Raw genomic sequence first — 26,741 nt, forward strand, 5'->3', positions numbered from 1 at the left:
AATACTTTTCCTCAGCTAATGTGACCACCCCTAATATATATCAACTTTTTTGATAGTTTGTGTGATATCCATGTGATAAGTGATGAAGGAACTTGCCTATGGTTTAAAATTACCAAAGCAAAAACAAAAACAAAAATTTCAAGCATTATTAAAGACAAGTAAATAATTAAAAATGATAAATCGCAGCACATACAAATACAACTGAAAAAAGATACGTTTGTTAATAAACAGTGTTTTAAGATATTCAGGTATCCAGGTCCAATAAAAAAATAACACTTCACTTTACAAATACAATATACATTACAAATACAATAAAAGGTTGATTTTTTGTCAAAAACAGCGAGTGAATTTCCTCTTTGTCTTTAGTTTGATTAGTGTTAAAATAGAGACCGCAGCAGCAATATTAAGCTGCTGTCACTTTAAGAGCGGCACAATATACTGTTACTCCTGTGTGCAGCACAGAAAATATGGTTTAAGGAGGCTTCCTCAGATTTTCAGAACACAAAGATACGAACAGTAACAATTATCGACGTCGTTCACGGGCAGCCAATTAAGACCATAGTCTGGCATTATGCAAATTTGTATTAAACCTATGTAGGTTCATGCAGGAAGTAAGGGTGGAATTACTGATGACTCAATTCTTTGGGGGACAACTTCATTTATCATGCACTTAGATCTCTGAAACCCTGCAGACCTTTTACATTCACAAACAGCTATATAAACTTACCAACGAAAAAGGTCGACTTTATGTGGTCTTAAAAAATGAAGATAGATCTTAAATGCCATTTTCCTTTAAAAGCAGCTGAAATATCAAGCATGAAAGGTACCTGTGCGACTGATGGAGCGCTGCAATGACCCTGTGTGAGAGGACTGAGAAATCTGATCTGCACTCTGAGAGAAAGAGAGAGAGAAAAGTCTTAAACACACATTAAGGATAATATTATGCATTTATGACAGAATGAGGTGGAGGGAGAGTGTAAAAGTGAAGGACTCACTGCACATCTCTGTTTCGGGCCGTTGGGTGGAGAGCTGCTATCTGAATCACCACTAGAGGGACACAGAGATCAAATCACAAACCGACAAAAACATACATTGACTGCTTTGTGAACTTTACTAACGAGCTAGCAAAACAACAACCACATCATTAATGTTTTATGACAACAGGCTATTTGACCTGACTGTTATTTACGCCGCCGCAGCTAGTAATCTGGTCTCAAATTCAGATTTGTGCCTTCTCTTTGTTAAAGAGATACAGAATTCCACAACAAAACAAAAACACATAAACGCATATGCGGACCATTCACTCCACTCTTACCCTGAAATGCTTCCTGTTCCTCCGTGCTTTGTCGTCGTCGCCAAGTTACTTCCTGTTTTTACAATAATCTTCTGCAAACTGTGAGACAACAAATGCTTATTAGTCAATAGCCTCCTAATACAAAAGCACACAGGACTTGTTCATAAAAAAGAGCATTCTGGGAGAGCCCTGATGTTTTTCTTCTGACTGTGTTTTACTATGATTCATTCTTTAAGACACAAATGAAGTAAAGACACATGACAGCTGGTAACAGTGGTTTCCTCGACATAGCATCAGCAAATAAATAATAGAGGCCATTTTAAATCCGCTATGTGCTTTTGAAGACGTGCTTGCTGTGCATTAGCAAACAGGATTGTTCATTCTATCGCCTCTTAGGCCAAACAGCCTTTTCGCCATATCAACCATTCACTTGTGTTTCACTTCCACATTTCCTGGATTCATTCAATCCCATCATTCACTCACGTGCTGGCTTTGTCTCTCTGTTGCTGGGCTCTTTCTCTTTCCTGCCAGATAAGCAAGTTTCCAGGCCTCCTCCTCTCCTCTAGAGTGGGACTGGATGGTGAGCCGGAGTCTGAACCATCTCCAATCACAAATATCCTGAAAGGAAGTCAAAGGGAGATTTATGTTTAAGCCTTCACCAAAAAGTCACTACTGAATATACAAATCCATTCTACAAGGGTGTTGTAGGTGGTTGCTAAAGTTTTTGTGTGGTTTTTAGTCTTTGCTACTCAGTTTCGCGGGTGATTACTTACTGGCTCGAGTCAAAAGAGTCTAGTATTTTCTGGTCACTAAATATGGCAATTTAAGTCTAAGGGATTTTTAGTCCAATTTAATCACCCACCAGGTGAAAATCATACGTCTGATTGCTTAGAGACGTAATAACACATCTTTCCAAAACGAACCACATGATTTTAGCTATCGCTTATGGTTAGGAGTTAGGAGCAATAATAGTAACTCATGTTTGCTGTAAGGCTGCAAATACTCTACACAACTTTGGATTGGATTTAAAAACTAAACGATAGAGAATCTCACACTATCAGACTGTTATGTATTTCCAAACATAACAAACTCACGCAGAAACATGTGTTTTGTTGCTTGAAGATATCAGATGAAAACAGATATGTGTTCTAAATCTAAATGTGTTCGGAATATATATATATATATATATATATATATATATTAGGGCTGTGCAAAAATTTACATAATATATTTGTGTGTGCTGTATATAATTATTTTGTATATATAAATACCTATGCATGCATGTATATATTTAAGAATTAGTTGTGCTTAAATTCTGTATATATATATATATATATATATACATAATCTATATTATATAAATATAAATATTTTATATATAAATAACACATTTTCTTAAATATATACATGCATGTGTGTGTATTTATATACACAAAATAATTATATACAGCACACACAAATATATTATGTAAACACAGACTTTTATTTTGGATGCGATTAATCGCAATTAATTTTTGCACAGCCCTAATATATATATATATATATATATATATATATATATATACAGACACACACACAAACCATCGCACACTGCAATTTTTCTGTGAAATCTGTCAACTCTTCAGACTGGCTTTGACTTTCGGCAACTAGCATTGACTCCTCCAGATAGCAAATCTGAGCAAAAGTCATGGAGTGTATTCCAGCCTTTAGCAAACTGCACTAATTATATCTACAAACTCAAAGAGCAGGAGGAAAAGCGTAGGACTACATGATACTGGGGGGGGGGGGGGGGGGGGGTGAAAGAACTGACTGCATTATATATTGCAATACTTTTTTTTTTTTTACACTTTTTAAAAGAATTATTGAATATCTGTATTTGGGAAGAATTAAATATTCTAAAATGACTGGGATGATTTTGTAGGGGATTTTTGCACAGATATTACAAATTACTTTTTTGAAATTTTTGTGCATAGGATTAACATGACACCTTCATAATCATGACATGACATGTTATGAATATGAAGGGAGTTTTATGCATGTTTGTGACAACTGTCATTAAGTGTGATTCACTCAGTTTATGACATTTTTAATGCAGATATGACATTGTTTGAGATGTCTTTGTTATGACACCTTGACATAAACCAATACATCATAACCTTCAGAGTCTTTGTCATGACAACTTGACATTACTAAGACAACACAACCTGTCATAAACATGATATAGCATGTATATGAAACAACATATAGCATATAGCAGATTAATTATCAAACTTAGCAACCACTTAGCTTTATTGGTTAACATTACATTAAACTGTCAGGTGGTTGGTGCCATTATAACTTTTTAATGACAAATTCAATTAGTACCATTGTAGTTGAGGTCACGAAAAATATTCATGACACAGTTTTAATGGCCTATGTCAAGAAGTCATGACAAAGACACTGACAAAAGATCTCATAACAAAGACATCTTAAACGATGTCATATTTGCATTCAAAATGTCATTATTGAGCCAATGACACTTAATGACAGTTGTCATAAACATGTATAAACCCTATTTCATATTCAAGACATATATCATGTCGTGGTTATGAAGGTGTCATGTCAGTCTTATCCACACCCCTTCAAGTAGTGTTACCGAATTTTCTTAAGAGCAAATCATAATTTTAGGGCTGAACAATTCGAGTAAAAACTTGTGGTTTTAACACTTGGTTAAAATCTTTACACGAACAAAATCAAACCTCTTTCAGTAACCATAAAGTGACAAGAAAAATAAAAACCAGCAACATTTCAATTTGATTATAAAGTAATAAATACTTTCTATTATGATTATTTAATAGAAGTATTAAACCATTAATATATTGTAACAATGATAATACTGCACTGTATATAATGAAATATTTAATATTCATAATTTTATTTGTAGTACAATTGTAAATTTAGTCATTTTCCAATGTTAATACCCCCAACTTTTACTATGGTAAACAACAGCAGGGAGATTTTAAACCTTTTCCTTTGTTGACAGCAGGTTTGCAAACAATTCTCATTAGAAATGAAGTGAAACGGATGACACTGCACACATAACACTCCCAAAATGCATGTTACAAGTTTGAGTGGAGCAGCATTTACTTTGAATCAAGCCACTGCAAGTATCTGAAACACTGGATATATCCCACATACAGTAGATGGAATAATGAACAGAAGAATATTGTTTTTAGATTTGATTTTTACTTTGTACTCTTTGTACCATCTTTAATTTGTCTGCTGTTATAACACTGAATAAAGCAGACCAGTTTACTGAGTAACTATGACAGTAAGATACCCAGTTATACTGAAACTGTGGGTGGAAATTCACTGTTGACTTTTCCCAGCACTCCCTCGCGGATTGACCTTGCGTAATCATAGGGATCCAGCAGACTTTAATTAAGAGACTGTGTTTCACAGCAACTATCTGAACATGTATTATAATCAATTAAAGGACGTCACTGTGGCCTTCAAATCACACTGTCAGCTTCTTTTTTATACCTCTGCATTTTGATCTTCACAATGATGTTTTGAAACACCTTGGAAAACCACACTCTAAGAAGAGCGACTGGAAATTTTCCGGCCTGCTGCCATGAGACAGTCCAATGTCTTCCTTTCCTCCATTTATCATGCCCGCCCGCACGTTACATAGCACGAGTACAGATCCTTGCCAGCTGTATTCAAATGCATTCAAATTTGTGCACTCTTTGTGACTCCCTAGCACTCTCAGTTTATTTTGCATTGTCTATATTGAATGCAGTATGTCTACATGACTGACGTTTCTCCATAGCCAACACTGAGGGCAGATCTATGACGAAAAATTTCACTCTGTTCCTTGGAAAGAAAATATTCCATCTGCCTGACAGATTGCTAAACTATCTGATGCAGATCAAGCCGAAACTATTTGAAATGTTTGAAAAATAAACGTGTCTAGCAAGAAACTGTGTAAGATAACTTAAAACCACACTTCAGCTCAGATCAGTATCTTGTGACTGTAGGTCTAATATCGGTCACCCAATAGGCTGGATAAGCCAGCGAGCGTTTACATCGAAATACACTAGCGTGGTTATTTTGACATGGCTTAAATGCAAACAAATTCCTATTTCTGACAGCTCTGTGGGGCCCTTCTTTATGTGAGGACCTTTCAAAGACATTTTACATTTTAATAATAACAGGTTTTGTCCGCGATGTATGTATTTTGAATGTGCAAACAGCATAAGCCCTTACCTGCTGCCTGTAGAATCAGGGCTCTGGGAGGAAGTGCTGCTGGAACTTTCACTATTTTCCTGTCATGGAGAAAGGGGACATTATTTTTACATAATTATATCTTATGACTTCTACATTAAAGTTCAAAAGGGTCAGAAAGATTTTGTAATTCATACTTTTATTCAGCAAGGATGTCTTCCATTGATCAAATGTGACAGTATAGACATTTACAATTATAAATCATTTATATTTCATATAAATGCTGTTAAAAAAAGTTTCTTGAGAACCAAATCAGAATGATTTCTGAAATATAAAACAGTCATTTTAAATATGACTGTTTTTACTATATTTTTGATCATATAACTGCAGCCTTGGTAATAAGCATAAGAGACTTCTTTCAAAAACATAAAAAAAAATCTTTCCGACCCCAAACTTTCAAACGGTAGTACATATGTCTGAAAATATATTGAAAATGTAAGTGTTAGTTAACTTAAAGGTGCACCAAGTTATTTTTCCCCACGTAAAAGTTAACTCTAGGGTAACGCTTCCTTTTACAGTCCTGTTACACATGTACATACTATGTACTTATTGTAGTATTTACAATTACTGGCTAATAACTAGGTTGAACCTAGCCCTAACTCATGTACTTACCTTATATTAGCCAGTACTTTCTAGGTAAGTACACTGTACTAACCCTGAACCTACCCCTAAACCATGTACTTACCTTGTATTAGCCAGTACTTTCTAGGTAAGTACACTGTACTAACCCTGAACCTACCCCTAAACCACGTACTTACCTTGTATTAGCCAGTACTTTCTAGGTAAGTACACTGTACTAACCCTGAACCTACCCCTAAACCATGTACTTGCCTTATATAAGCCAGTGCTTTCTAGGCAAGTACACTGTACTAACCATGAACCTACCCCTAAACCATGTACTTGCCTTATATTAGCCAGTACTTTCTAGGTAAGTACACTGTACTAACCCTGAACCCACCCCTAACTCATGTACTTACCTTATATTAGCCAGTACTTTCTAGGTAAGTACACTGTACTAACCATGCACCTACCCCTAAACCATGTACTTGCCTTATATTAGCCAGTACTTTCTAGGTAAGTACACTGTACTAACCCTGAACCTACCCCTAAACCATGTACTTGCCTTATATTAGCCAGTACTTTCTAGGTAAGTACACTGTACTAACCCTGAACCTACCCCTAAACCATGTACTTGCCTTATATTAGCCAGTACTTTCTAGGTAAGTACACTGTAAGTACTGTACTGTAAAAGTAGGCGGTACCAAGTTGTCACCCTAAAGAATAGTGTAGTAGACAGCACAATGGCAGCCATGTTGAGATCACATAAATAGCTGAATATTTCTCACTTCATCAGTTACTAATCACAGATAACAAATATGCTTGCAAATGTGGTATTTCTACAACAGATTCAAATATAACCTGACTGTATTGTTTATATTTAGCCTGAACTAAAGCAAAAAGTAATCTAAAAATATCTCTGTAGTTTTGCATATGTAAATGGGTATAATCGTGTCAACATTACCATAGCAACAAGAACCTATTAGCATTGCTGTCAGATTGAAAGATTCCCGCAACTTTCATTTCCTCAGAAACTGATTTGAATTGCTTCTCATTGCTTCTTACTTTTTGTCCATCCAGTCTCTCAACAACCTTTTAATCCTTTAAAATGACAAGACAACCTGTTTTTCACGGCCACACCATGTTTTTATTGCTGTTACTGAGGTGGTTTTTGTTCTGATTGGTCAAAGTCGAAATATTTAACCGAAGAGATTATAAGTCTGCATGCAAATCTAGCTACTGATATCAGTAATAGACTACTAACAAACTATTGTTTGTTGCCAATAGTTGTCAATATAGATCTTCAAATTCCAAGACCAGCGCATCATAGAGTCCCATCTGGTCGAAAAACAAAAAGTACCGAGTGCACCTTTAATGTTCAGTGTACTGCAGTAAGTCCTCCTGACCTGAGGGGACTCTGTAAGTGGAAGGTGACACCTCTCCTCCTCTTCCTCCATTACGCTGTTGTCTATGAAATCCACTTGCTCCAGCTCTCCATTCACTACAGAGAGGAAGCATTATAGAGACAAACAATTAACAATATTTAGATGTTTAGTAGCTTTTATTTTAAAGCTTATTTTGACGTTTTTATTTTAGATCCCCTGGTTGGGAACTACTAAGCTTAAGATCTTAAGATTCCTTTAACCTTTACCTTTGGGTGTCTCTAGTGACGTATCTCTCTCCTCTTCCTCTAGAAAATTTGTGTGTTCACGGGAAACGTCAGTCAATCGCAATGACCGTTCCGAGAAATCGTCAGCAGACTAGAGTGAAACAACACAGACGCACATACACAGCCGCTTGCATCATCCAATAAAATTACTCTCGATAAGCCTTTAGCAACCATAGTCCAAATGGTGCATTAGTGCTTAGAGGTCTCTTTATACCTCATTTCCTGACCATCTTTTGCTGCCGCTGTCCACGCTGTTAAAGCCAGAATCCAGGCCACCATACTGACCGGGGAACAGGTCCTGATCTAGACTGAAGAGACCACACACACACACACAAGCGATTAAAGCTTTTTCGACACCCCAAGACCTCTCGTCCTTGACGATCTCTCACCAGTTGTTGAAGGTTGTGGGCCGCCGAGCTTTCTCAAACTGGTCCTGAGTCCTTTTGCAGGCCTCCATGTTCAGATATTTAAAGATGTGGAATTTTCCTTTGGAGCAGATCTGGGCAGGGGGCATCTGGAGGGGGTTGTTGTCCAGGATGATGCTTTGGAGGTGCCGCAGATGACGGTAACACACAGGCACGTTGGATATGCGGTTGCACGACACATCCAAACGGACGAGAGGCAACTCTGACAACTCTGAGTTGAGAGAAGAGTCAACTAGATGAGTCAATCTAATATATGTATAGTGAATCCAAAACTTATATTTGGACACTTCCAAATAAATCTACGAACAAATATACATCACAAATCAAAACTAACATCACTCTTCTGAGTCAGTTCTCCTCAAGTTCACACAGGTGTCCAATCACAGGTGGAGTTCCTCACACTTGCTATGAAATAATGTTTGACAACCAGAAAGTGTCCCAATACTCTAAAATAAACGTTATCTTTCTTTAAAACAAAAGCCACTTTTGGTTGATCATTTCTCTAATTCTATGACATTCGCATCCTTTCAGAGTGGTTTAAATGTCCAAATATTTTTTGTGTCCATTGTATTAATCTGAAAGAGAGATTTAAGCTTGTTATAAAAGCCTTCTCCTCTGATATCCATATAACACACTGGTTCCTTGTGTTTTGGAATTTTACACAACATCTTGATTTCTGTTATCTTGCAAGGTAATACACTATGGCTTTATGCAATATTTCCAAATGTTAACTGAAGTAATAGGACATGTGTTTATAATTTTGGGATACCAACCTTCTGGTAAAGTTGCAAGCTGGTTTCTTCTCAGATTTAAATCCCTTAAACATTCTAACTGGCCGAGCTCAACGGGAAGTGACTGTAGCTCATTACAGCTCACATCCTGGTGGAGAAACACAGTGAGAGGAAGAGACAGAGAGAAAGAAATTAACAGATAGAAGAAATTATAAAAATGAAGAGTGTGTGTACATTGGAGTTGGTGGGGCAATAAGGTTTTTTTTTTAAGTAAGCAATTAATACTTCAGCAAAGATGCACTAAATTGTTTCAATTTCAAAAGTTTCTATTCAGAGAATTCAAAGAATCCGGGGAAAAAAAAAATGTGTCATGATTTACACAAAAATATTAAGCAGCACAGTTGTTTTCAACACTGATTATAAAAATAGGTTCTTAAACAGCAAATCCGCATATTAGAATGATTTCTGAAGGATCATGTGACAGTGAAGTAATAATGCTGAAAATGCAGCTGTATCATCACAGCAAAAAATTACATTTGAAAAATGTATTCAAATAGAAAACAGAGATTTAAAAAAAAATGATAGTGATAATATTTCACAATATTACTGTTTTACTGTATTTTTGATGATCAAATGCAGCCAGTGTATGTGAGCATTAGAGACTTCTTTCAAAAACAATAAAATATCTTACAAAAAAAAAAAAATCCATTCCAATCAAATAAATTAATGTATAGGGAACACTGCTAGTGCTAAACTTCACACCACAGACAACTGCCACATACAGTATGTAGAGATATCTCCTGACTCAATACTATCACAATACTTTGGTACCGATACATTGCAATTTAATATTGTTATATAAATCAACAATATTGTTTATGTTTAATATTGATATTTTGGAACTCTAAAGCATGGGGAAAAGTTAAATGATACACGTATACACGAATGTGCACGTCATATATCCGTAGATGTCTCTCTATCCGCCATTTTTCACTTTTTTGTGTCTACTAGTAAGAGATATGACGTCATACGACTTCACTGATACAACACATAGGGCTCAAAGCTAAGGATTTTTTCTAATGCCAAATTTTTCAAAGAAAAAATAAAAATAAATAAAATAAAATAAATAAATAAATAAGGCCTAATTATTGTCTTAATAATTAAGGTTGTGACACCAAAATACTAGCCAATTCAAATAAATTTAAAATATTGTTAAAGTCAAGTAAACTGTCAGTAATAAAATAAGAACAAATAAACGAGCAATAGCACAAATACAATGGAACAAACATACATGTTTATCAGGTAAGTATAACAGTAATTTTCAGGTAGAGAAAATGAATAATAAGATGCAAAACAGCACTGCATAGTCTTCACTGTATAAATTAAATATAGATTAATCCTTATTAAAGTTACACAGTTATTCAGTCAAGACAAGTAAATATTTAGTATAATACTAAAGGATTATTAGGAACACCATTCTAATACTATGTTTGACCCCCTTTCGCCTTCAGAACTGCCTTAATTCTACATGGCATTGATTCAACAAGATGCTGAAAGCATTCATTAGAAATGTTGGCCCATATTGATAGGATAGCATCTTGCAGTTGATGGAGATTTCTGTGTTGCACATCCAGGGTACGAAACTCCCGTTCCACCACATCCCAAAGATGCTCTATTGGGTTAGGATCTGGTGATTGTGGGGGTCATTTTGATCAGAATGCCTCATGGTCAGAAACAATGCTCAGGTAGGCCGTGCGATTTAAACCATGCCTAATTGGCACTAAGGGGCCTAAAGTGTGCCAAGAAAACATCCCCAACACCATTACACCACCACCACCAGCCTGCACAGTGGTAACAAGGCATGATGGATCCATGTTCTCATTATGTTTACACCAAATTCTGACTCTACCATCTGAATGTCTCAACAGAAATCGAGACTCATCAGACCAGGCAACATTTTTCCAGTCTTCAACTGTCCAATTTTGGTGAGCTCTTGCAAATTATAGCCTCTTTTTCCTATTTGTAGTGGAGGTGGGGTCTTCTGCTGTTGTAGCCGATCTGCCTCAAGGTTGTGCGTGTTGTGGCTTCACAAATGCTTCGCTGCATACCTCGGTTGTAACGAGTGGTTATTTCAGTCAAAGTTGCTCTTCTATCAGCTTGAATCAGTCGGCCCATTCTCCTCTGACCTCTGACATCAACAAGGCATTTTCGCCCACAGGACTGCCGCATACTGGATGTTTTTCCCTTTTCACACCATTCTTTGTAAACCCTAGAAATGGTTGTGCGTGAAAATCCCAGTAACTGAGCAGATTGTGAAATACTCAGACCGGCCCGTCTGGCACCAACAACCATGCCACGCTCAAAATTGCTTAAATCACCTTTCTGTCCATTCAGATATTCTTGGAGTTTGGAGTTCAGGAGATTGTCTTGACCAGGACCACATTGCATTAATAAGAAATTGAACAGGTGTTCCTAATAATCCTTTAGGTGATGGTATCTTAAAGGTCCCCTGACATGGGGTTATTTTATTATTTTATAATGTTTCCTGGGTTGCCCTTAGATTGTTAGTATGTTTTTAGATTAAATATAGTCATAATTTGGTAATAAAATGCATTTTTCCTAGCCTGATTTTAGCCTCTGATTTGAACGCTCTGGTTGAGGCTCTTAATCAGAGCCTCTCCACAATCACGGCGACAGTATTGTGGTGAAGACTTTGTCTATTACCACAGTATATAAGACGAGGTCGAAGTATTCATAGGACAGTTAGGGGGCAACGTGGAGGCAGGGTGAGGAGTCGCAGTTACAATGACAGTAGACCGAGCTGTGTGCGCTGCTCGTATCTTATCACTCATGATCTGGGCTTTGCCATGACGAGGGAGCTTTTGAACTAAACCGGTCTTGTCTACTTGTGTTTGTATGTCATATGAATAATATATATGTGCCCCACATGGAATCAGAGTGCCTACTGTATGTAGTAAATGGAAAATCTCTACAGAAAAAGGCCAACCGCTACATGCATTCGGTTTGTTTCTACCATTTAGGCTCAATCCCAATTCACCCCTTAGCCCTACCCCTCCGTTTTGCGCGTTCACGCCTAGGGGTAGGGTGTCCCGATTCTTGTTGAGATCGAGGGGTAGGGCGAAGGGGTAGGGCTACATAGATTTTTCAGAGGCACACTCCAAATGGAGGGCTAAGAGAAAGTTCACGGAAAGCATCGGAAATCACCAGCGAGATGGATCGCAAACGGTTAAACATTTAAATTTAGCGGCAGATGATTCCACTACGCACTTTATTTACTCTTATAATAACATTGTAGTCATTTCTTTCCGATCAGAAAAGACATACATTTCGAGGAAGGGATGTTATAATCATCATGTTTATTCAAAGTCAAGAGCAGCTGCGCTGATTGTCAGTTGTTGTCATGGAGAAATCCTGTACAAACTCTGTAACGGCAGAGCCATCGCCGACGACTGATGACGTATATCGGGTTCATGAAGGGTTGTTCCATTTCGTAGGGGAATATTTCAACCCCTTGGCCCTTGTAACTCCGTTTTAAGGGCCAAGGGGTACACTCGAAAACAAGGGGTAGGGCCAAGGGGTGAATTGGGATTCAGCCTTATTAGTAGTGATTTACACAGTTTTTTTACTACTTACTATATACCTGAGCATTCCGTATTGTGTAATATAGCATACTGAAGGTGAGGGACATTTTGGGGGGAAAAAAAGTGCTGCATTTTATCATTTAAACATGTGACTTTCATGAAAATTCTATAATCCAAGATTGTCGCCACCATGACGTCAGAATATGCAAATTAGATGGGAAATCTAATGTAATCCCTATATAATTCTCCAATTTATAGAAAGTATCTATCTTTTATCACTTTTAACATATAGTCTTTTAAAATTATTTAAGATGTCAAAATTGAACGTTTTAGGAAAAAAACCTCTAGCGCCTAAAGGGTTAACTATACTAGTAAATGACACATTTTGGAAAATATCCTAACAAAAACCCCACTTGTGAGAACATGTTCCTCACTAATAGAGTGCTGAAGTTATGACGCAACTTTGTAGGTCAAAAAGGCAGAAGTGAGTTAGCATTTTAGCACTTCCGGTTCCCTCGCTCTAAAGTCTATGGGTTTTTTGAATGGGTTTTGCTAAATTGCCTGAAATAAGGTCTGTGGTTAACAAAGTCTCTAAATATTTTCACGTTTTGATCTATGACATGAAACACACCAGTTATAACCTGCTTGTGGTTTTTTAAACTTTATAACTTTATATTATTTAGGCTTCAAAATGTATAAATTTTGGATTAACTTGTAATATAAAGATTATAAAGATTATCTTGTACAAAATGTGTAAGGGTCACACCTCTTTGTTAAACACAGATCTTATTTTTTGCGATTTTCCAAAAGTGTATGGGGAAAATGCATAGCTTTTCGATTGAGCCTACAAAGTGACGTCATAACCTCTGAATCATATGTTTTGTTTCAGATAAACTGATATCAACCAGTTTGTGTAAATGAGATGCCTTCACTAATCTAATTTAAAAAAAAAAAAGAAACATGAGCGTGTGTGTGTGTGTGTGTGTGTGTGTTCTACTTACCAGTTGTCGAAGGTGTGTGAGTGTGTGTATAGAGGCCGGTAGCACTGATAACTTGTTGTTGCTGACGATGAGCACACGCAGGAGAGGGAGCTGACATACTGAGGGTGGTAGACTGGACAGCTGGTTACGACTGCACCACACACACAGACAGAGAGAGAGAATTAAATGAATGCAATCTAACACCGGTACAAAACACTCATTGACAGACTTACTATATATACAATCCTTCCAATATCTTTAGCCACAAAGAGGATGAAATTTCACTCAGGGAGACCTGATGTTTACCAATGCTGCATGTTTTATTATAAGAAATAAAGTAAAAAAAAAAAAGTAATATTGGGAAATATTATTGCAATTTCGAATAACTGCTTTTTAAAATATGTTTTTTATATATATATATATATATATATATATATATATATTTAAAAGGTAATGTATGTGTGATGGCAAAGCTGTATTTTCAGCATCATTACACCAGTCTTCATGATCATTCAGAAATCATTCTAATATGATGATTTGGTTCTCAACAAACATTTCTGTTGTGCTGCTCAATATTTTTGTGGTGGTAACCGTGATACATTTTTACAGGATTTTTTCAATTTCAGTTCAATTGTAGAAAAAAAAAAATTGTTTTATGTAATTTATAAGTTCAAAAGAACAGCATTTATTTCAAAATTAAATATTTTGTAACATTTTAAATGTCTTTACTGTCATAATTGCTGATTAAAAAGTATTAAACTGTTTTTAATAAATACTTGACTTATACTGAGATGACCTGATGACCTGAGCCTATCCAAATACCAAGATTTGCGGTCTATGCACTTGACCACTTGTTTTATTAAATTTGGCCCAAGTGTTCAAGTAGGTGTGAAGACTGCAAGTCTGTGCAGAACATTTGATTACCCGATGGGACACACTTATAGTTTTGCAAAGTTTATAGAGCTTTATTTAGATTTTTTGTACTTTGCATTTTAAATATCAGTAGTCCCTATGTAATAGAAGACACTATTTTAGTTTTTGTACAAAATTCACATAGCCTACTCATCTTTGCACAAATAAAATGTGCAACACTTAATGTTTGACAACCAAATAATATGTTATATTTAATTAATTTAACTTACAGTTGAATGTTTTCCTAGACATCTCGCGATTTTAGAGCACGGAAGTTCCCCGGACATGATTTACGATGGGATAGCCTTGGCCTCGAATACCACTCCGAAGCGGTATTAGTGTGTGCGTAGTGCGTTCAGGGCATTGCGCTTTGGCATTTTTAAGACATGGTACAGTTTTCCACACTTACTTCCTGTCAAGTTCATGCACTTAAGTGGCCAAGAGCACATTTGGACAGGCACTGTATCTGGAGTGGGTGTGTGTGTGTACCTGAGGTTGAGGTAGGTGAGGGCTTGCAGCTGGCACAGGCTGGGCGTGAGGGATCGCACACAGTTGTGGTACAGGCTGAGCGTCTCCAGAGAGACAAACTGACACACCTCCTCTGGAACCTCACAGAGCCGGTTCTTTGAAAGGTCTGAGATATAGAAACACCAAATCACAGTTAGTACAGACTGAATTAATGACCACAGACACCTTTACATGATAACAACGAAGATGTCAGCCAAAAAGGACGTTATATATTAACAGTAAAATAAAGAAATAAATAAATAAAACAAATTAAATAAAAAAAAAACAATAATAATAATAATTACATTTAACAAAAAAAACTATAATAATAATTACATTTAACATTAATTAAATTACACTTTTTATTTGAATTAAAACATTTAATTTAATAAAATAAAATAATGAAAATGTGAATATATTATTAATTTTTATGATAATTTAGCACAAAAAGTTTTTTTATCCTTTTAAATATTTTAAAATAATTCTCAATATTCTTAAAGACGATTTTAGTTACTATATTACAGTAAAATTATGATTTTACTTCAGTGTAAATGTAAATTAAAAATGCAAAAACCCATAACCATAAATCCTATTCCTTTTAACAAAATAAGAGTGTTTATTTGCATTATGGTAATGAGATTTGTCATGAAATTAATTAAGGCAATATTCTTAAAATAAAGCAAATTTATTCATTTCATTTATTTCTCATTTATTTATTGTAATGCATTGACATTTAACCCAGACAACTACTTGACAGGTTTTGTCCAAACCAATAGGGCGAAAACTTGTGTAAAGATCTTGCCGATTATGGAACTTCGTTTGTGTTCACGTTCTATATTGAGTACTATGATGCATCCTAAGCAACAGACAAGCCTCTTTTGTCACTTTGTTTATGCATCCATATCCATGGGACAGAAGCCAGGGACAGGAAACGTGTAAACAGTCATGATGTTTCCCAAAGTGAACAAAGACTTTTTTTATGGGAATACAGCCTTTTTTTTATCTTTTGTCTGAATATAGCTCAATCTATTCCAATTCCATTCAATATTTTCATTCCAGACAGAAGCTGCACTCGCCAGATACACGTGAAACACACACTCCCTTCAGTGGCGCTGGTCATAGGGTCAGGATGTATTTCTGGAGAGGGGAGGATTTTAATTACAGGCCCAAGGAAGCTTAGAACAGGGTGTGTGAACGTATGTGCAAGTCCATGTCACTAGAGAGACAAACCAGACAGAAGAAACAACCAAAACACAGAGTTTAAAGCTAAATGACCGTTAGGGTGCAGTTTTCACCTTACATTAGCATTACATGCACACAGGTACAGTGTAATTTCAAGTCTCCATAACCCTCCTCATGATCTTAAACAAAACCAAAGTTACTTTCACACTATGAGAACAATAGCCTGTGGAAGTGTGTGTGTGCTTTTTTTTTCTCTCTTCTTCCCCGTACTGTCCAATTGTCCAATCCGCTCTCCTTCTCCAAATCTTTTGTTCAGCTGTTTTATTTGGCAAGGAAGCATTTCCCGCCTCTCCATTCCCAGTGGGAAGAACTAAAGATTCCCAGGGGCAGCCCATATTTCCCACAATCCCCCGCACTGCTTTACACTCACGCCAGCCTAACATGGTAGAGAATGGGAGAAATACCAGTGTGCCCACATCATGGAGAAAGATGATATGTATGAGTCTGAATACACTTATGATCAATAACGCTTCCATAATCACTCTATGAGGTGACCATGGTAATATCACTCATTAAAATAATTAAGAATTTAATAAAATATTTAATTGGTGTATAAAAGTTCATAAGGATGTTCAGGTTTATCTATACTTGTGTGCACATTTTTTTAAAATGAAAAAACTAGATTAGATTATATATGAAATGTGTAATAAGGGGTGGGGGGGAATAATGATGTTGATATAAGTTTTGTATATAGACTCCACCAATGGCAAATTCATCTAGTGGCACAGAAATCACAGACTTCATATTTAAAGAGAATTTTGATTTGAGTAGAAATGCTTTTATTTCTGTTCGGGTCATGTTTACGTCGTGTTCCTAGAAATAGTTGCCTAGACGTATCCGATTCTCCGCAGGGGTTCACAAACACCTCCTGCGTGAGGTCTCCAGCTGTGCCCAGCCTTAATGACACGTTCAAATCATTATTATGGCATGACAGAAGTCCCTAGCTAATAAGCAGGACTGTATTTCAATTATGTCCTGAAGGTCTTACTCTAAATATCTCCCCTCAGTGTGTGTGTGTGTGTGAGAGAGAGACTTCTTAAGAGTAGCAGTTGGTCTACTGAGCCCCTCCTCTCTTTTGCTCTCTGAGGAATCTGAGCGTTATTCTGCCTGCTAGCGTCTCTTTGGTGTAACTAAAGCTGCTTTTGCATCTGGTGTGTGTGAGAGAGTGTTAATCAACACACACACACACACACACACACACACTCCAATCCTCCTTTAGCCCTAGAAGGAGATTACATTGATGCGGGATAACAACAGACTCCCTTACAGTTCATTTCAGACACACATTTACGCAAAAGAAACACAAACAAGACCTAATTATACTGTGAGCTCTAAGTTCTATTTAACATTTGATAGCCAAATGACAACTTCTACAACAGTTGAGGAGGCGTGTTGTTGTTTGAAGGTCTCTATGTGTGTGCTAAGCTAAGATCTGTCTTCTTCGTACCTGCTGCCAGGAGCTAGTCATCCCTGGTATTAACTGAAACGTGACGCTGTGTTTGTTTCAACACACTGACTAGACCTGATGTGTCAGTCACTGACTCACTTTTATCTGAACAAAACATGTATTTATGAGGCATTTTTACCAGTGTTGTAGTCGAGACCACCTCACTCGAGTCCGAGTCAAGACTGAGATCAGAGAGAGTCGAGTCCGAGTCAAGACCGAGTCCATAGAGAGTCGAGTCCGAGACCAGAGAGGGTCGAGTCCGAGTCGAGACCGAGACCAGTGAGGGTTGATTACCTAATTTACTTTTATTTACTTAGAGAAATCTTTTTTTTTTTTACTGAATTTACTTAAGAGTTTAAAAAATATGATCAGTTTAGGGTAAAAAGGCCACATATTAGGTGGTGTTAAAATTAATTTTATTACAGTTTGTCATGCGCAGTTGCGCACTAGAAAATCACCAATCACTGGGCGTGTCAATCAATTTAAAGAAATATTTTATTAACATACATTAATAATCATGAAAAATATTTTGAATTAAACTCGAGTGGACTCGGGAATAAATCCGAGTCCTAAAAAAAAAAAAATGTTCGAGTACGAGTCAATTCAGAGTCCAAATGCACACGAATCCATGACAAGACCACTAAAATATGGTCTCGAGTCGAGACCGAGTCCGAGACGAGTCCGAGTCTCGAGTACTACAACACTGATTTTTACATTTATTATTAATGTCTGCCCTGTCATATCAGCACACAGGTTTCCAGAACACTCCTACTCTATTCCATTGTTCGGACAAACAAGTGGTGCCATAACAAACTCACAAAAATAAAATAGTATCGAATGTAAGATATTTTAAAATCGCTACAGTGTTTACACACAGTGGAAGGTCAACCGACTCTTAAGATGTATTCACATTTATCTTTGTTAGGAATGCCAGGAATTTCAATAGGAATTTAGGCAATTGTGAATTTCGCATTAGATTTTACTTCTTTTCCATTCAACAAAAGTGAGTGGGAACTGTAAAGCTCCAAAATAGAACCCTAATAACCCAAACGGCACCCTAAGCCCTCATGGTTTTCCTCAGAGTCCAATCTTTTGTGACGTACTGTAATGCCGCTTTGACTGTTGGGTGGGTAAGCCTGAAATCTGAAATGACAAATGGCCTGAAATTTAAAATGGCACCCTTAAAATTAAAGAATAAAAAATATGACAGTATAAATACAATGTACAGTAAATACAGATTGTGAACATATTTGCAGTATTATGGATAATTTGAATAAATAGTGAATTTAAAAGATATTGCACTAGTGGCTTTGGGAGGTATATGATGGCTTTATGTGAGCCAAAGATTGAAACAAGTTACCATTCACTGAAAATCTTCCCCTCCACTGTAGCAATATAAACTTTAAAATCACACTTCAAACATATCTTTTCCCATGTCTGTAACTAAATCATTTGAGACACATAAGTAATACATTTAGACTTTCCCTCACCTAAACTTATTGAAATGATTCAGAAGAGCCGACGTTGCATGTACCGTCTACCTTTTCAGATTTATTTTGGGCTTTTTTTTTTTTTTTGCTCTTGTTTACACAACACAGAGAGCAGACAGAAAGTGAAGTGAGAAAGAGAGAAGGAGAATGGGATCAGAAAGGACAATGACTAAAACTCAGGTCACCTGAATCAGCTGACTGGATATACTACTTTTGTCTGACTTGTGTTTTTTTTGGAGTAAGAGAAGTCTCTTTAATTTCCTTTGTAAAGACATGTCATACAGGTTTAGAATTATGGATGATAACATGCTGGGAAAAATGCACATTTCACCTTTTTTCACCTTCGAAAGTTTGCACCAGTGCCACTAGAGAAACAGCATTTCATTGCTTCTCCTCCACTGAAGCAGGAACAACAATAAACTGTGCCTTGACTTGACTTGACTTGAGATGGGGGCAGAGAAAAATAAAATGAGAGGGGAAGAAAGGGAGGGGAGAGACTGAGAGGGGAGAGGAGGGCAAATCTTGAAAGGGGACGAGTGAATGAGTAACAGCAGCATGACAATAGCAGTGAAAGCATGAATGCCGGCCTGAGCTGAGGGGGTGACGGAACAAAAACACACGGGCCAGAATGACTCGACACATTCAAGAGAGAGCACCACTGGAGGCAACACATAAGTGTGTGTGTGTGGCACATGAGCACTACTCAAGCACATCAGTGAATTAACGGTCAAAAAAGCTGATTATTTGACCTCACAAGCACTTTAGAGAGCTGAGTGCACTGACCGAATCGATCAAAACACCAATGTGTACCACGTCCTTTTCATTATTTCTTGCTGCGCCATAAAACAGAGGTTTATTTTCAGACCTCAGTCTCCAAAGGCTCTAAAATATCAGTGATGGAATCATAACTCCATAATCCAGCAGGACAGGCCTGCTTTGTACAAGCTTTTAGCAAATGGCAAGGTTAATGCCAACAGTATTAGTTTCAAAAAAGCAGGATAAATGGCAGTCAGGAGTTTCTTTAGGAAGCAATAGAGCATTAGCAAGTTTCTGTTGTTTTTCTCTGAGAGACTCATTTTAAAAGACTTGTAGTTTGCAAAGGAAAATGTAAGTGGTGTGAGTGCGGTTTTGATTCCACTTCCATAATAATAGTTCAATAAACAAGTCTTATAAACAAGTCTATAAGCACTTTTAAGGAAAACAATATCAAATCATAGCCCAAGTAATTGAACATGTTTTGCTTAAATTATATGTATGTAGTGCACATGATACTAACAATATAATAATACTAATAATAATGGTTCTTGGTTTTAAAGTCTTTTAAAATAATTACATCAACATAATTATAATAATTATTTAATATATGAAGAGTTCAGATGCAAAAGCCTCTAAATGCCATTTGAAATTGTCTTCTTTAATGATGATTTTTATCAAACTTGTATATTTAAGTTCAGCAATTTCACTTAAATACCAATTAATAGGTAATTATCATTGCCATTTAAGTGAAATCACTGAACTTAAATATACAAGCTTGATAAAAATGATCATTCTAGAAGAAAATTTCAAATGGCACTTAAAGGCTTTTGCATCTGAACTCTTCATATATTAAAGTTTCATTTGTTTCAGTTTTTTTTTAACTGGTTCTGGAACAGGTTGATTCCCAAACCTACACTCTAAAAAAAATATATGATCAATAAGTTATGACAACATATGTTTTTATATAGTTTTAAATTGCAAATTTCAACTTTGTTTTATAAGTTAATAGAAGATTCAACACATTTTTTCAAAGTCAGTTTAATGTACGTAATTTAAGTTGAAATGACTTAAACATCCAAGCCCATTGTACTTAATGTAAAAGAGAGAGATTTACTCACTCTCAAGCTGATGACTTTCTAATTTCAGAGGAACACAATCGAGTTATATTCAAAAATGTACTCGCTCTTCCCAGTTTTGTAATGGCAGTGAAAGAGGATGAGATTTTGAAGCCCAAAAAAGTGCATCAATGTAAAATAAAAGTGCTGCACACAGCTCTGTGGTGTTAATAAAGGGCTTCTGAAGTAAAGTGATGCGTTTGTGTAAGAAAAATACACATATTTAAAACTTTAAAAACTAAAATAACTAGCTTCCAGCAGACAGCCTATGCAAGTCGACTTATGCCAAAAGAGTTAAAGGAGTAGTTCACTTTTCAAAAAATGTTTGCTCTTGCTGATAATTTACTCACCCCCATGTCATCCAAGATGTCCATGTGTTTCTTTCTTCAGTTGAAAAGAAATTAAGGTTTTGCAGCATTTTTCTCCATATAATGCACTTTAGTGGGAACCAAACGGTTCAAGGTCCAAAAGACACTTTCAGTGCAAACTGTTCAAAGGGCTTTACGATTCCAGATGATGAATAAGGGTCTTATCAAGCAAAACGATCACTCATTTAAAAAATAAATAACAAAGTTTAAAGGTGCCATATGTAATAATTGTGGTAAAAATATCCGAAAAATTAGCTACACGCATCAAAAGAATGAGAAGAAATAAGTGCAATGATGTAATTAAAAAACTGACAAGTTATAGTGCTGCCGAGATATAAACCTAAATTAGTATGCTAAATTACTAACCCCGGCCCGGCAGGTGTCGTAATACCAGTTCCGGCCATGGGAGGCGGTATGCGGACGGGCAACGTTACCACCAGCCAAACTGCAATACACGAGTGAGTCGCGCTCGCGCCGGCTTGTGTGTGTACTTGAATCTGATGTCGGTCGTGTGGAAATACAGCCCATTACTACATTTCAGTTCAGGGAAGAGTTCAAAAAATGATTGGTCGATATTATGCATGAGAAATACATTTTGGTAAGTTGTAGCATACTGTATCTTTCAACAGAGTTCATGTTCTTTTTCCATTAGCTAGTAGAGACGATCGGTTCATGTGCGCTAGGGATCTGTGGTGTAACATGTACAAGCACCAAAACGGTATTTATTCTTTGAATTGCGTAATAAAATTGACAGAATCTGAGAGCTTAACTAACCTGCTTGCTAAGTGTCAATTGCGTGTGTCTCACGGTGAATTCACGGCGCTAGCTTGATCAACATGCGAATGCTGTCTGTCAAATTAATTCACTAACAATAAAAGTGTAATATGAACAAAACAAATACCATAAACTTCAAATAATTGCCCAAGCTTTTATTTTCCCATATCGTCGAAATGCACCAGCTTGTTTTTGAGACAGGCGTCTATGAGGCGGTCTTCATCATTTAGTGTTGAGATGTTGTTCATTGAGTCTCTTATCTCTAAAAATCTCCAAATGCTCCACGTGAAACTGCGGTCTTCCAACCTTTTACTATCATGTCAAATGATTTGAATAACATGCGCGATGGTAGGAGCACAAGTCATTTTCTGGAGGTATACTGCCCCCATCTGTTATGGAATATGGAGTAGGATTTGATTTATTATGTCAGATGGCACCTTTAAGTTTTATAAGCTCAAATGCTTGCCTTGCTCTGTTCTGTGATGAGCGTTGGTGACTCTCCTGTTCGAACTTGTTCATCAAAATGAACAAATCTTTTCCGAGTCAATTCGTTAATTTTTTTAAAAGATTTGACCCTTATTCAGCGTCTGGAATCGTTTAAAGCCCTTTGAACAGTTTGCAGTTTGCACTGAAAGTGTCTTTTGGACCTTGAAACGTTTGGTTACCAGTAAAGTGCATTATATAGAGAAAAATGCTGGAATGTTTTCATCAAAAAACCTTAATTTCTTTTCGACTGAAGAAAGAAATGACATGGATATCTTGGATGACATGGGGGTGAGTAAATTATCAGCAAAAGTTTTTTTCAAAAGTGAACTACTCCTTTAACACTTGACGTGATGTAGGAATAGCGTAAGCTTAGACGCCTCTCACGGTTAAAAGAAATAGGTCTTGGTAACAAATTCAAAATCTTTTTTTTTTATTATTCTTCTCTTATATTGAAATCCTCCGACATTTCTTTTTACAAATTCTTGTTTTAGACTACTAATTCGCTGCTCTTCCGCGGTCGTCAATGCGTCGGGTCGCTGTAAATCGATGCGTACAGCTGTCTGCCGTGCTGGATGATAGTTATTTTAGTTTATAACGTTTTAAATATGGATATTTTTTCTTACACAAAAGCATCTCTTCGCTTCAGAAGGCCTTTATTAACCCCATAGTGGAGCACTTTTATGGTGGATGGATGCACTTTTTTTGGGCTTCAAAATCGCATTCATCGTAAATATAAGTACAAGTATTACTGATGCTTTAGAAAACTCATGGTTAGGGAGTGTCCAATCTCTTCTGTGTAAAGTATTGCCAATTACAACAGTAAAACCCCCACTGACATTATCACTTTGCTTATGGAATCTATGGGATGTTGTCTTCTAAAGGTCTGAACGAACAGAGACTTCTGTGTGCATCCTGTTTAATCGACGGTCAAAGGCCCAGCACTTTGACAACAGTGTTATCTTTGTCTTTGAACGTTGATGAAGGCCACAAAAGGTCAAGCCAATGGATTTAACCGTTCAAACATTTAGGGGGCCCCAAGTTATCCCACACAACTCTACCAGCCTTTTGTGTTCAAATACAAATACACCTCCATCACCTTCAAAATAATGATTTTTCTACCCCTCTCAATAAACAGTTTTATGAAAATCCTAATTAAAGATCCACATGTTTACTTGCTATTTAATAGACACCTTCTAAACTGACAAGCAGTTAAATTACCACAATACAGTTAATCTGTAGCAGTTAAGTGTCTTACTTTAGAGCTAAATAAGTAAATCAATGGTGATCAGGTTCTCTGCAATAGAAACAACCAAATGCTTGAGTTAGCATTGCGAAGGATCCCATTTCAATTCGTATAATCTGTTATGTCTATTGACATTAAGGGGGCAGCAGCACTGATATTGCTTCTGAATTAAGTTTTAAATCTTAACAAATCATTTTAATTTTTATTGTATAAAAACTAATTTCCCACTGTTGTGACACAACACATTCTCACCCCAAGGCGTCACCTTTGACCATGCTTCAATATTTGACGTTTTAGGCGCCCTTTAGCGTCACTTACATGACGCGATCCTACGGCGTCATCTAACTGACGCTAAAGGAAAGCGTCAGTTAGAGGACGCGGTTAGGTTTAGGTATGGGGTGGGGGTAGGGTACACACGTTCCTAGGGCGTCATCTTACTGATGCTAAAGGGCGCCTAAAGCGTCAGATATTGCAGCATGGTCAAATGCTTCCCAAGGCGTCAGTTAGGTGACGCCTTGGGAGTGAGAATGGGCTGTGTGACATCAATTCTCATCAACTGAGCAAATCATTTATGTTATAAAATTGGTGTACTCGATATCATTAAATAAAACTATTTTTTAAAGCTGAAATTTAAAAACAACAACGACAACAAAATTAATAAAATACTTAAATTTAAAACTATTATTAAATATAAATAATAAATGTTGCATTGGGAACGTTGCATTTCGTACGTCTCACCAAGTTACTCTAACGTTACCATGACAGAATAAAAAGATAGATCAAAGTGACATTATGTTAACCAACCATTCAGAAACGTCTTGTTAGAGCCTTAATTGTCGAATGTTTTGGGCCGTCATCTTGTTCCGGGTCAGACTCCGGTTCAAACTGATACGGTTGCACAGATGTGTCCTCAGAGACTCCTGCTACCATTCTTTCTCCAAAAGCGAAGTGATTATTAAACAAAAGCGATTATTTTTTAAAGGCATATGCACTGAAACGGCGTGCTGATAACAGGGCCTTTTTTGACCAAGTAAAAGGAGAATACTAATGAGAATTTTTAATTAAAGTATATTACAAACTTTTCATTTAGACCCTAAAGAATCAAAATAACTTGTATGAAAATGGCATTATAAGTCCCTTTAACATTTTAAAGCTGCAGTCCGCAGTTGTTCCTCTTTGTCACCATGCCTGTTCGAAATCTGCAATTGCAGTTATTCACAGAATTATCAACTTTACGTGAGTAGTACTTCAACACCCTCGACACGATACAGAACACAATGCAGTCCGTCACTGTGTGGATACTGTCATTCAGAATCACAGATCATTCTCTTTTTTTTAAGTATGACCAACATAAGAATTTTCACCGGGAAATGTCATCTGAACCAGTAAGAATCATCAATGTTTGTTCTGGTTCCGACATTGCAGTAAATCGTGCTGATTAAATCCATATCTTGTAAAACCGTGCAAATTATGACTGAAGTCTTTTGCATTTTTTAACAGGTGAATCTGTTGTCACTGGTGATTGTCGTTTGAACCTTTCTGGATCTGCCATCAAATTGATAAGTTTAATTATATCAAGTGCTGTGAGAAAAGGCTATAAATCTCCACCTCCAACATCCTCACACGCAATATAGCCGACTAGCCAAGACTTTGTGTGAACAGACGTAATGACGCAAAGACATGCTCGAATCTACCGCGGAAATCCACCAGTCCCACTGGAATTAAAAACATTATTACAAGTTTAAATCAAGCTAAGGCAAGCAGCAACATGACATCATGACTTTTGCGTAAACATATACGCCACTTTCGCGCCAGGTGGCGTGTTATCTATACGCATTTTGAGCTATCCGCGTGTATCCGCGTGTATGCGTATGTCTACGCCATTAACGTCCGCGTCATTCCGCGTGTCTGTACACGCAGTCAAATCTCCAGTCATAAATGCCATTAACCCCAGTGACGGTTAAGTTTAGGGATGGGGTTGAGGTAAGTCATATCTTTTTCTTTCCTAGGATGGTAAGGGAACAGTCATAAATGCCATTAACCCCAGTGACGGTTAGGTTTAGGGACGGGGTTGAGGTAAGTCATATATTTATATAACGTTAAGTCAACGGCGTTCATAAACACGCTGAAAGGCGATTATGCGTCTTGATAGCACGCCAAAAATGGAAATACGAATTGGCGTCTCATACACACGCTATTTCATGAGATCAGTCTGCAAGCAGAGAGTTTTTAACACTGGCTGGTTATGTATTTTCTCAAATATGTATTTTGGATCATTTTTAACCCAAATAAAACTACAGACTGCAGCTTTAAATTAAAGTATTACTATAAATATTACTATAATAGAATAAATAATACTAAACCAACACAGATTATGAGACGTGATGTGTGAAGAAAACAAGGTAAATATCACTCATGTTCATAATTTTTGGTCAAGCTGTAATTTTGTCAAATGATGCAAAAAGTGTGAAAATATTTTGTAATTGTGAGTTTTGGGGTGCATAAAAAGTTGTGAAATGAGTCTAAACAAAAAAACAAAGGAGTTGACCATTATGTAACACATTTGAGAGGTGCAAAGTGCTCAGAACTTTCATTAGGCCTACATCAAGAATTCAATGATGAAAACTATTATATGTCATTTATGCTGTGTGTGTGTGTGTGTGTGCCAGCATTTATGAAAACTTTCCAAGCTGACAGGTAAAGTTGTACTGGAACAAAACTTTGTATCAACACCAGCAAACTCAAGGATCTGTTGCTAAACCATACACAACTAACATTCAACAAGTTTAATGAGCAGGTTTGGGAGGGTGGAAGCATGTCTCAGTGTAATCAGATTATGATGTGTTTTTCTGAGCATTTGATCTCATTGGCGTGGA

At 36.7% G+C, this 26,741-nt stretch overlaps 1 protein-coding gene across 3 annotated transcripts in view; it reads right to left on the minus strand.

The window, feature by feature from the left end:
- lrch4 (leucine-rich repeats and calponin homology (CH) domain containing 4) overlaps positions 1-26,741 on the minus strand; it is a 57,682-nt gene that overhangs the window by 11,966 nt on the left and 18,975 nt on the right. For all 3 annotated transcript variants that reach the window (XM_039669300.2, XM_039669299.2, XM_089128563.1), the window contains exons 2-13: positions 14,927-15,071; positions 13,547-13,676; positions 8,986-9,091; positions 8,177-8,423; positions 8,002-8,095; positions 7,770-7,878; positions 7,525-7,619; positions 5,543-5,601; positions 1,778-1,912; positions 1,316-1,393; positions 996-1,047; positions 828-891 (exon numbers count right to left, since the gene is read on the minus strand). In XM_039669300.2, coding sequence (XP_039525234.2) covers positions 828-891; positions 996-1,047; positions 1,316-1,393; positions 1,778-1,912; positions 5,543-5,601; positions 7,525-7,619; positions 7,770-7,878; positions 8,002-8,095; positions 8,177-8,423; positions 8,986-9,091; positions 13,547-13,676; positions 14,927-15,071 — 1,314 coding nt within the window. The remainder of the gene's footprint in view (positions 1-827; positions 892-995; positions 1,048-1,315; positions 1,394-1,777; positions 1,913-5,542; positions 5,602-7,524; positions 7,620-7,769; positions 7,879-8,001; positions 8,096-8,176; positions 8,424-8,985; positions 9,092-13,546; positions 13,677-14,926; positions 15,072-26,741) is intronic.

The sequence above is a fragment of the Pimephales promelas genome, chromosome 1, assembly GCF_988280905.1.
Source record: "Pimephales promelas chromosome 1, fPimPro1.hap1.1, whole genome shotgun sequence".
NCBI lineage: Eukaryota > Metazoa > Chordata > Actinopteri > Cypriniformes > Leuciscidae > Pimephales > Pimephales promelas.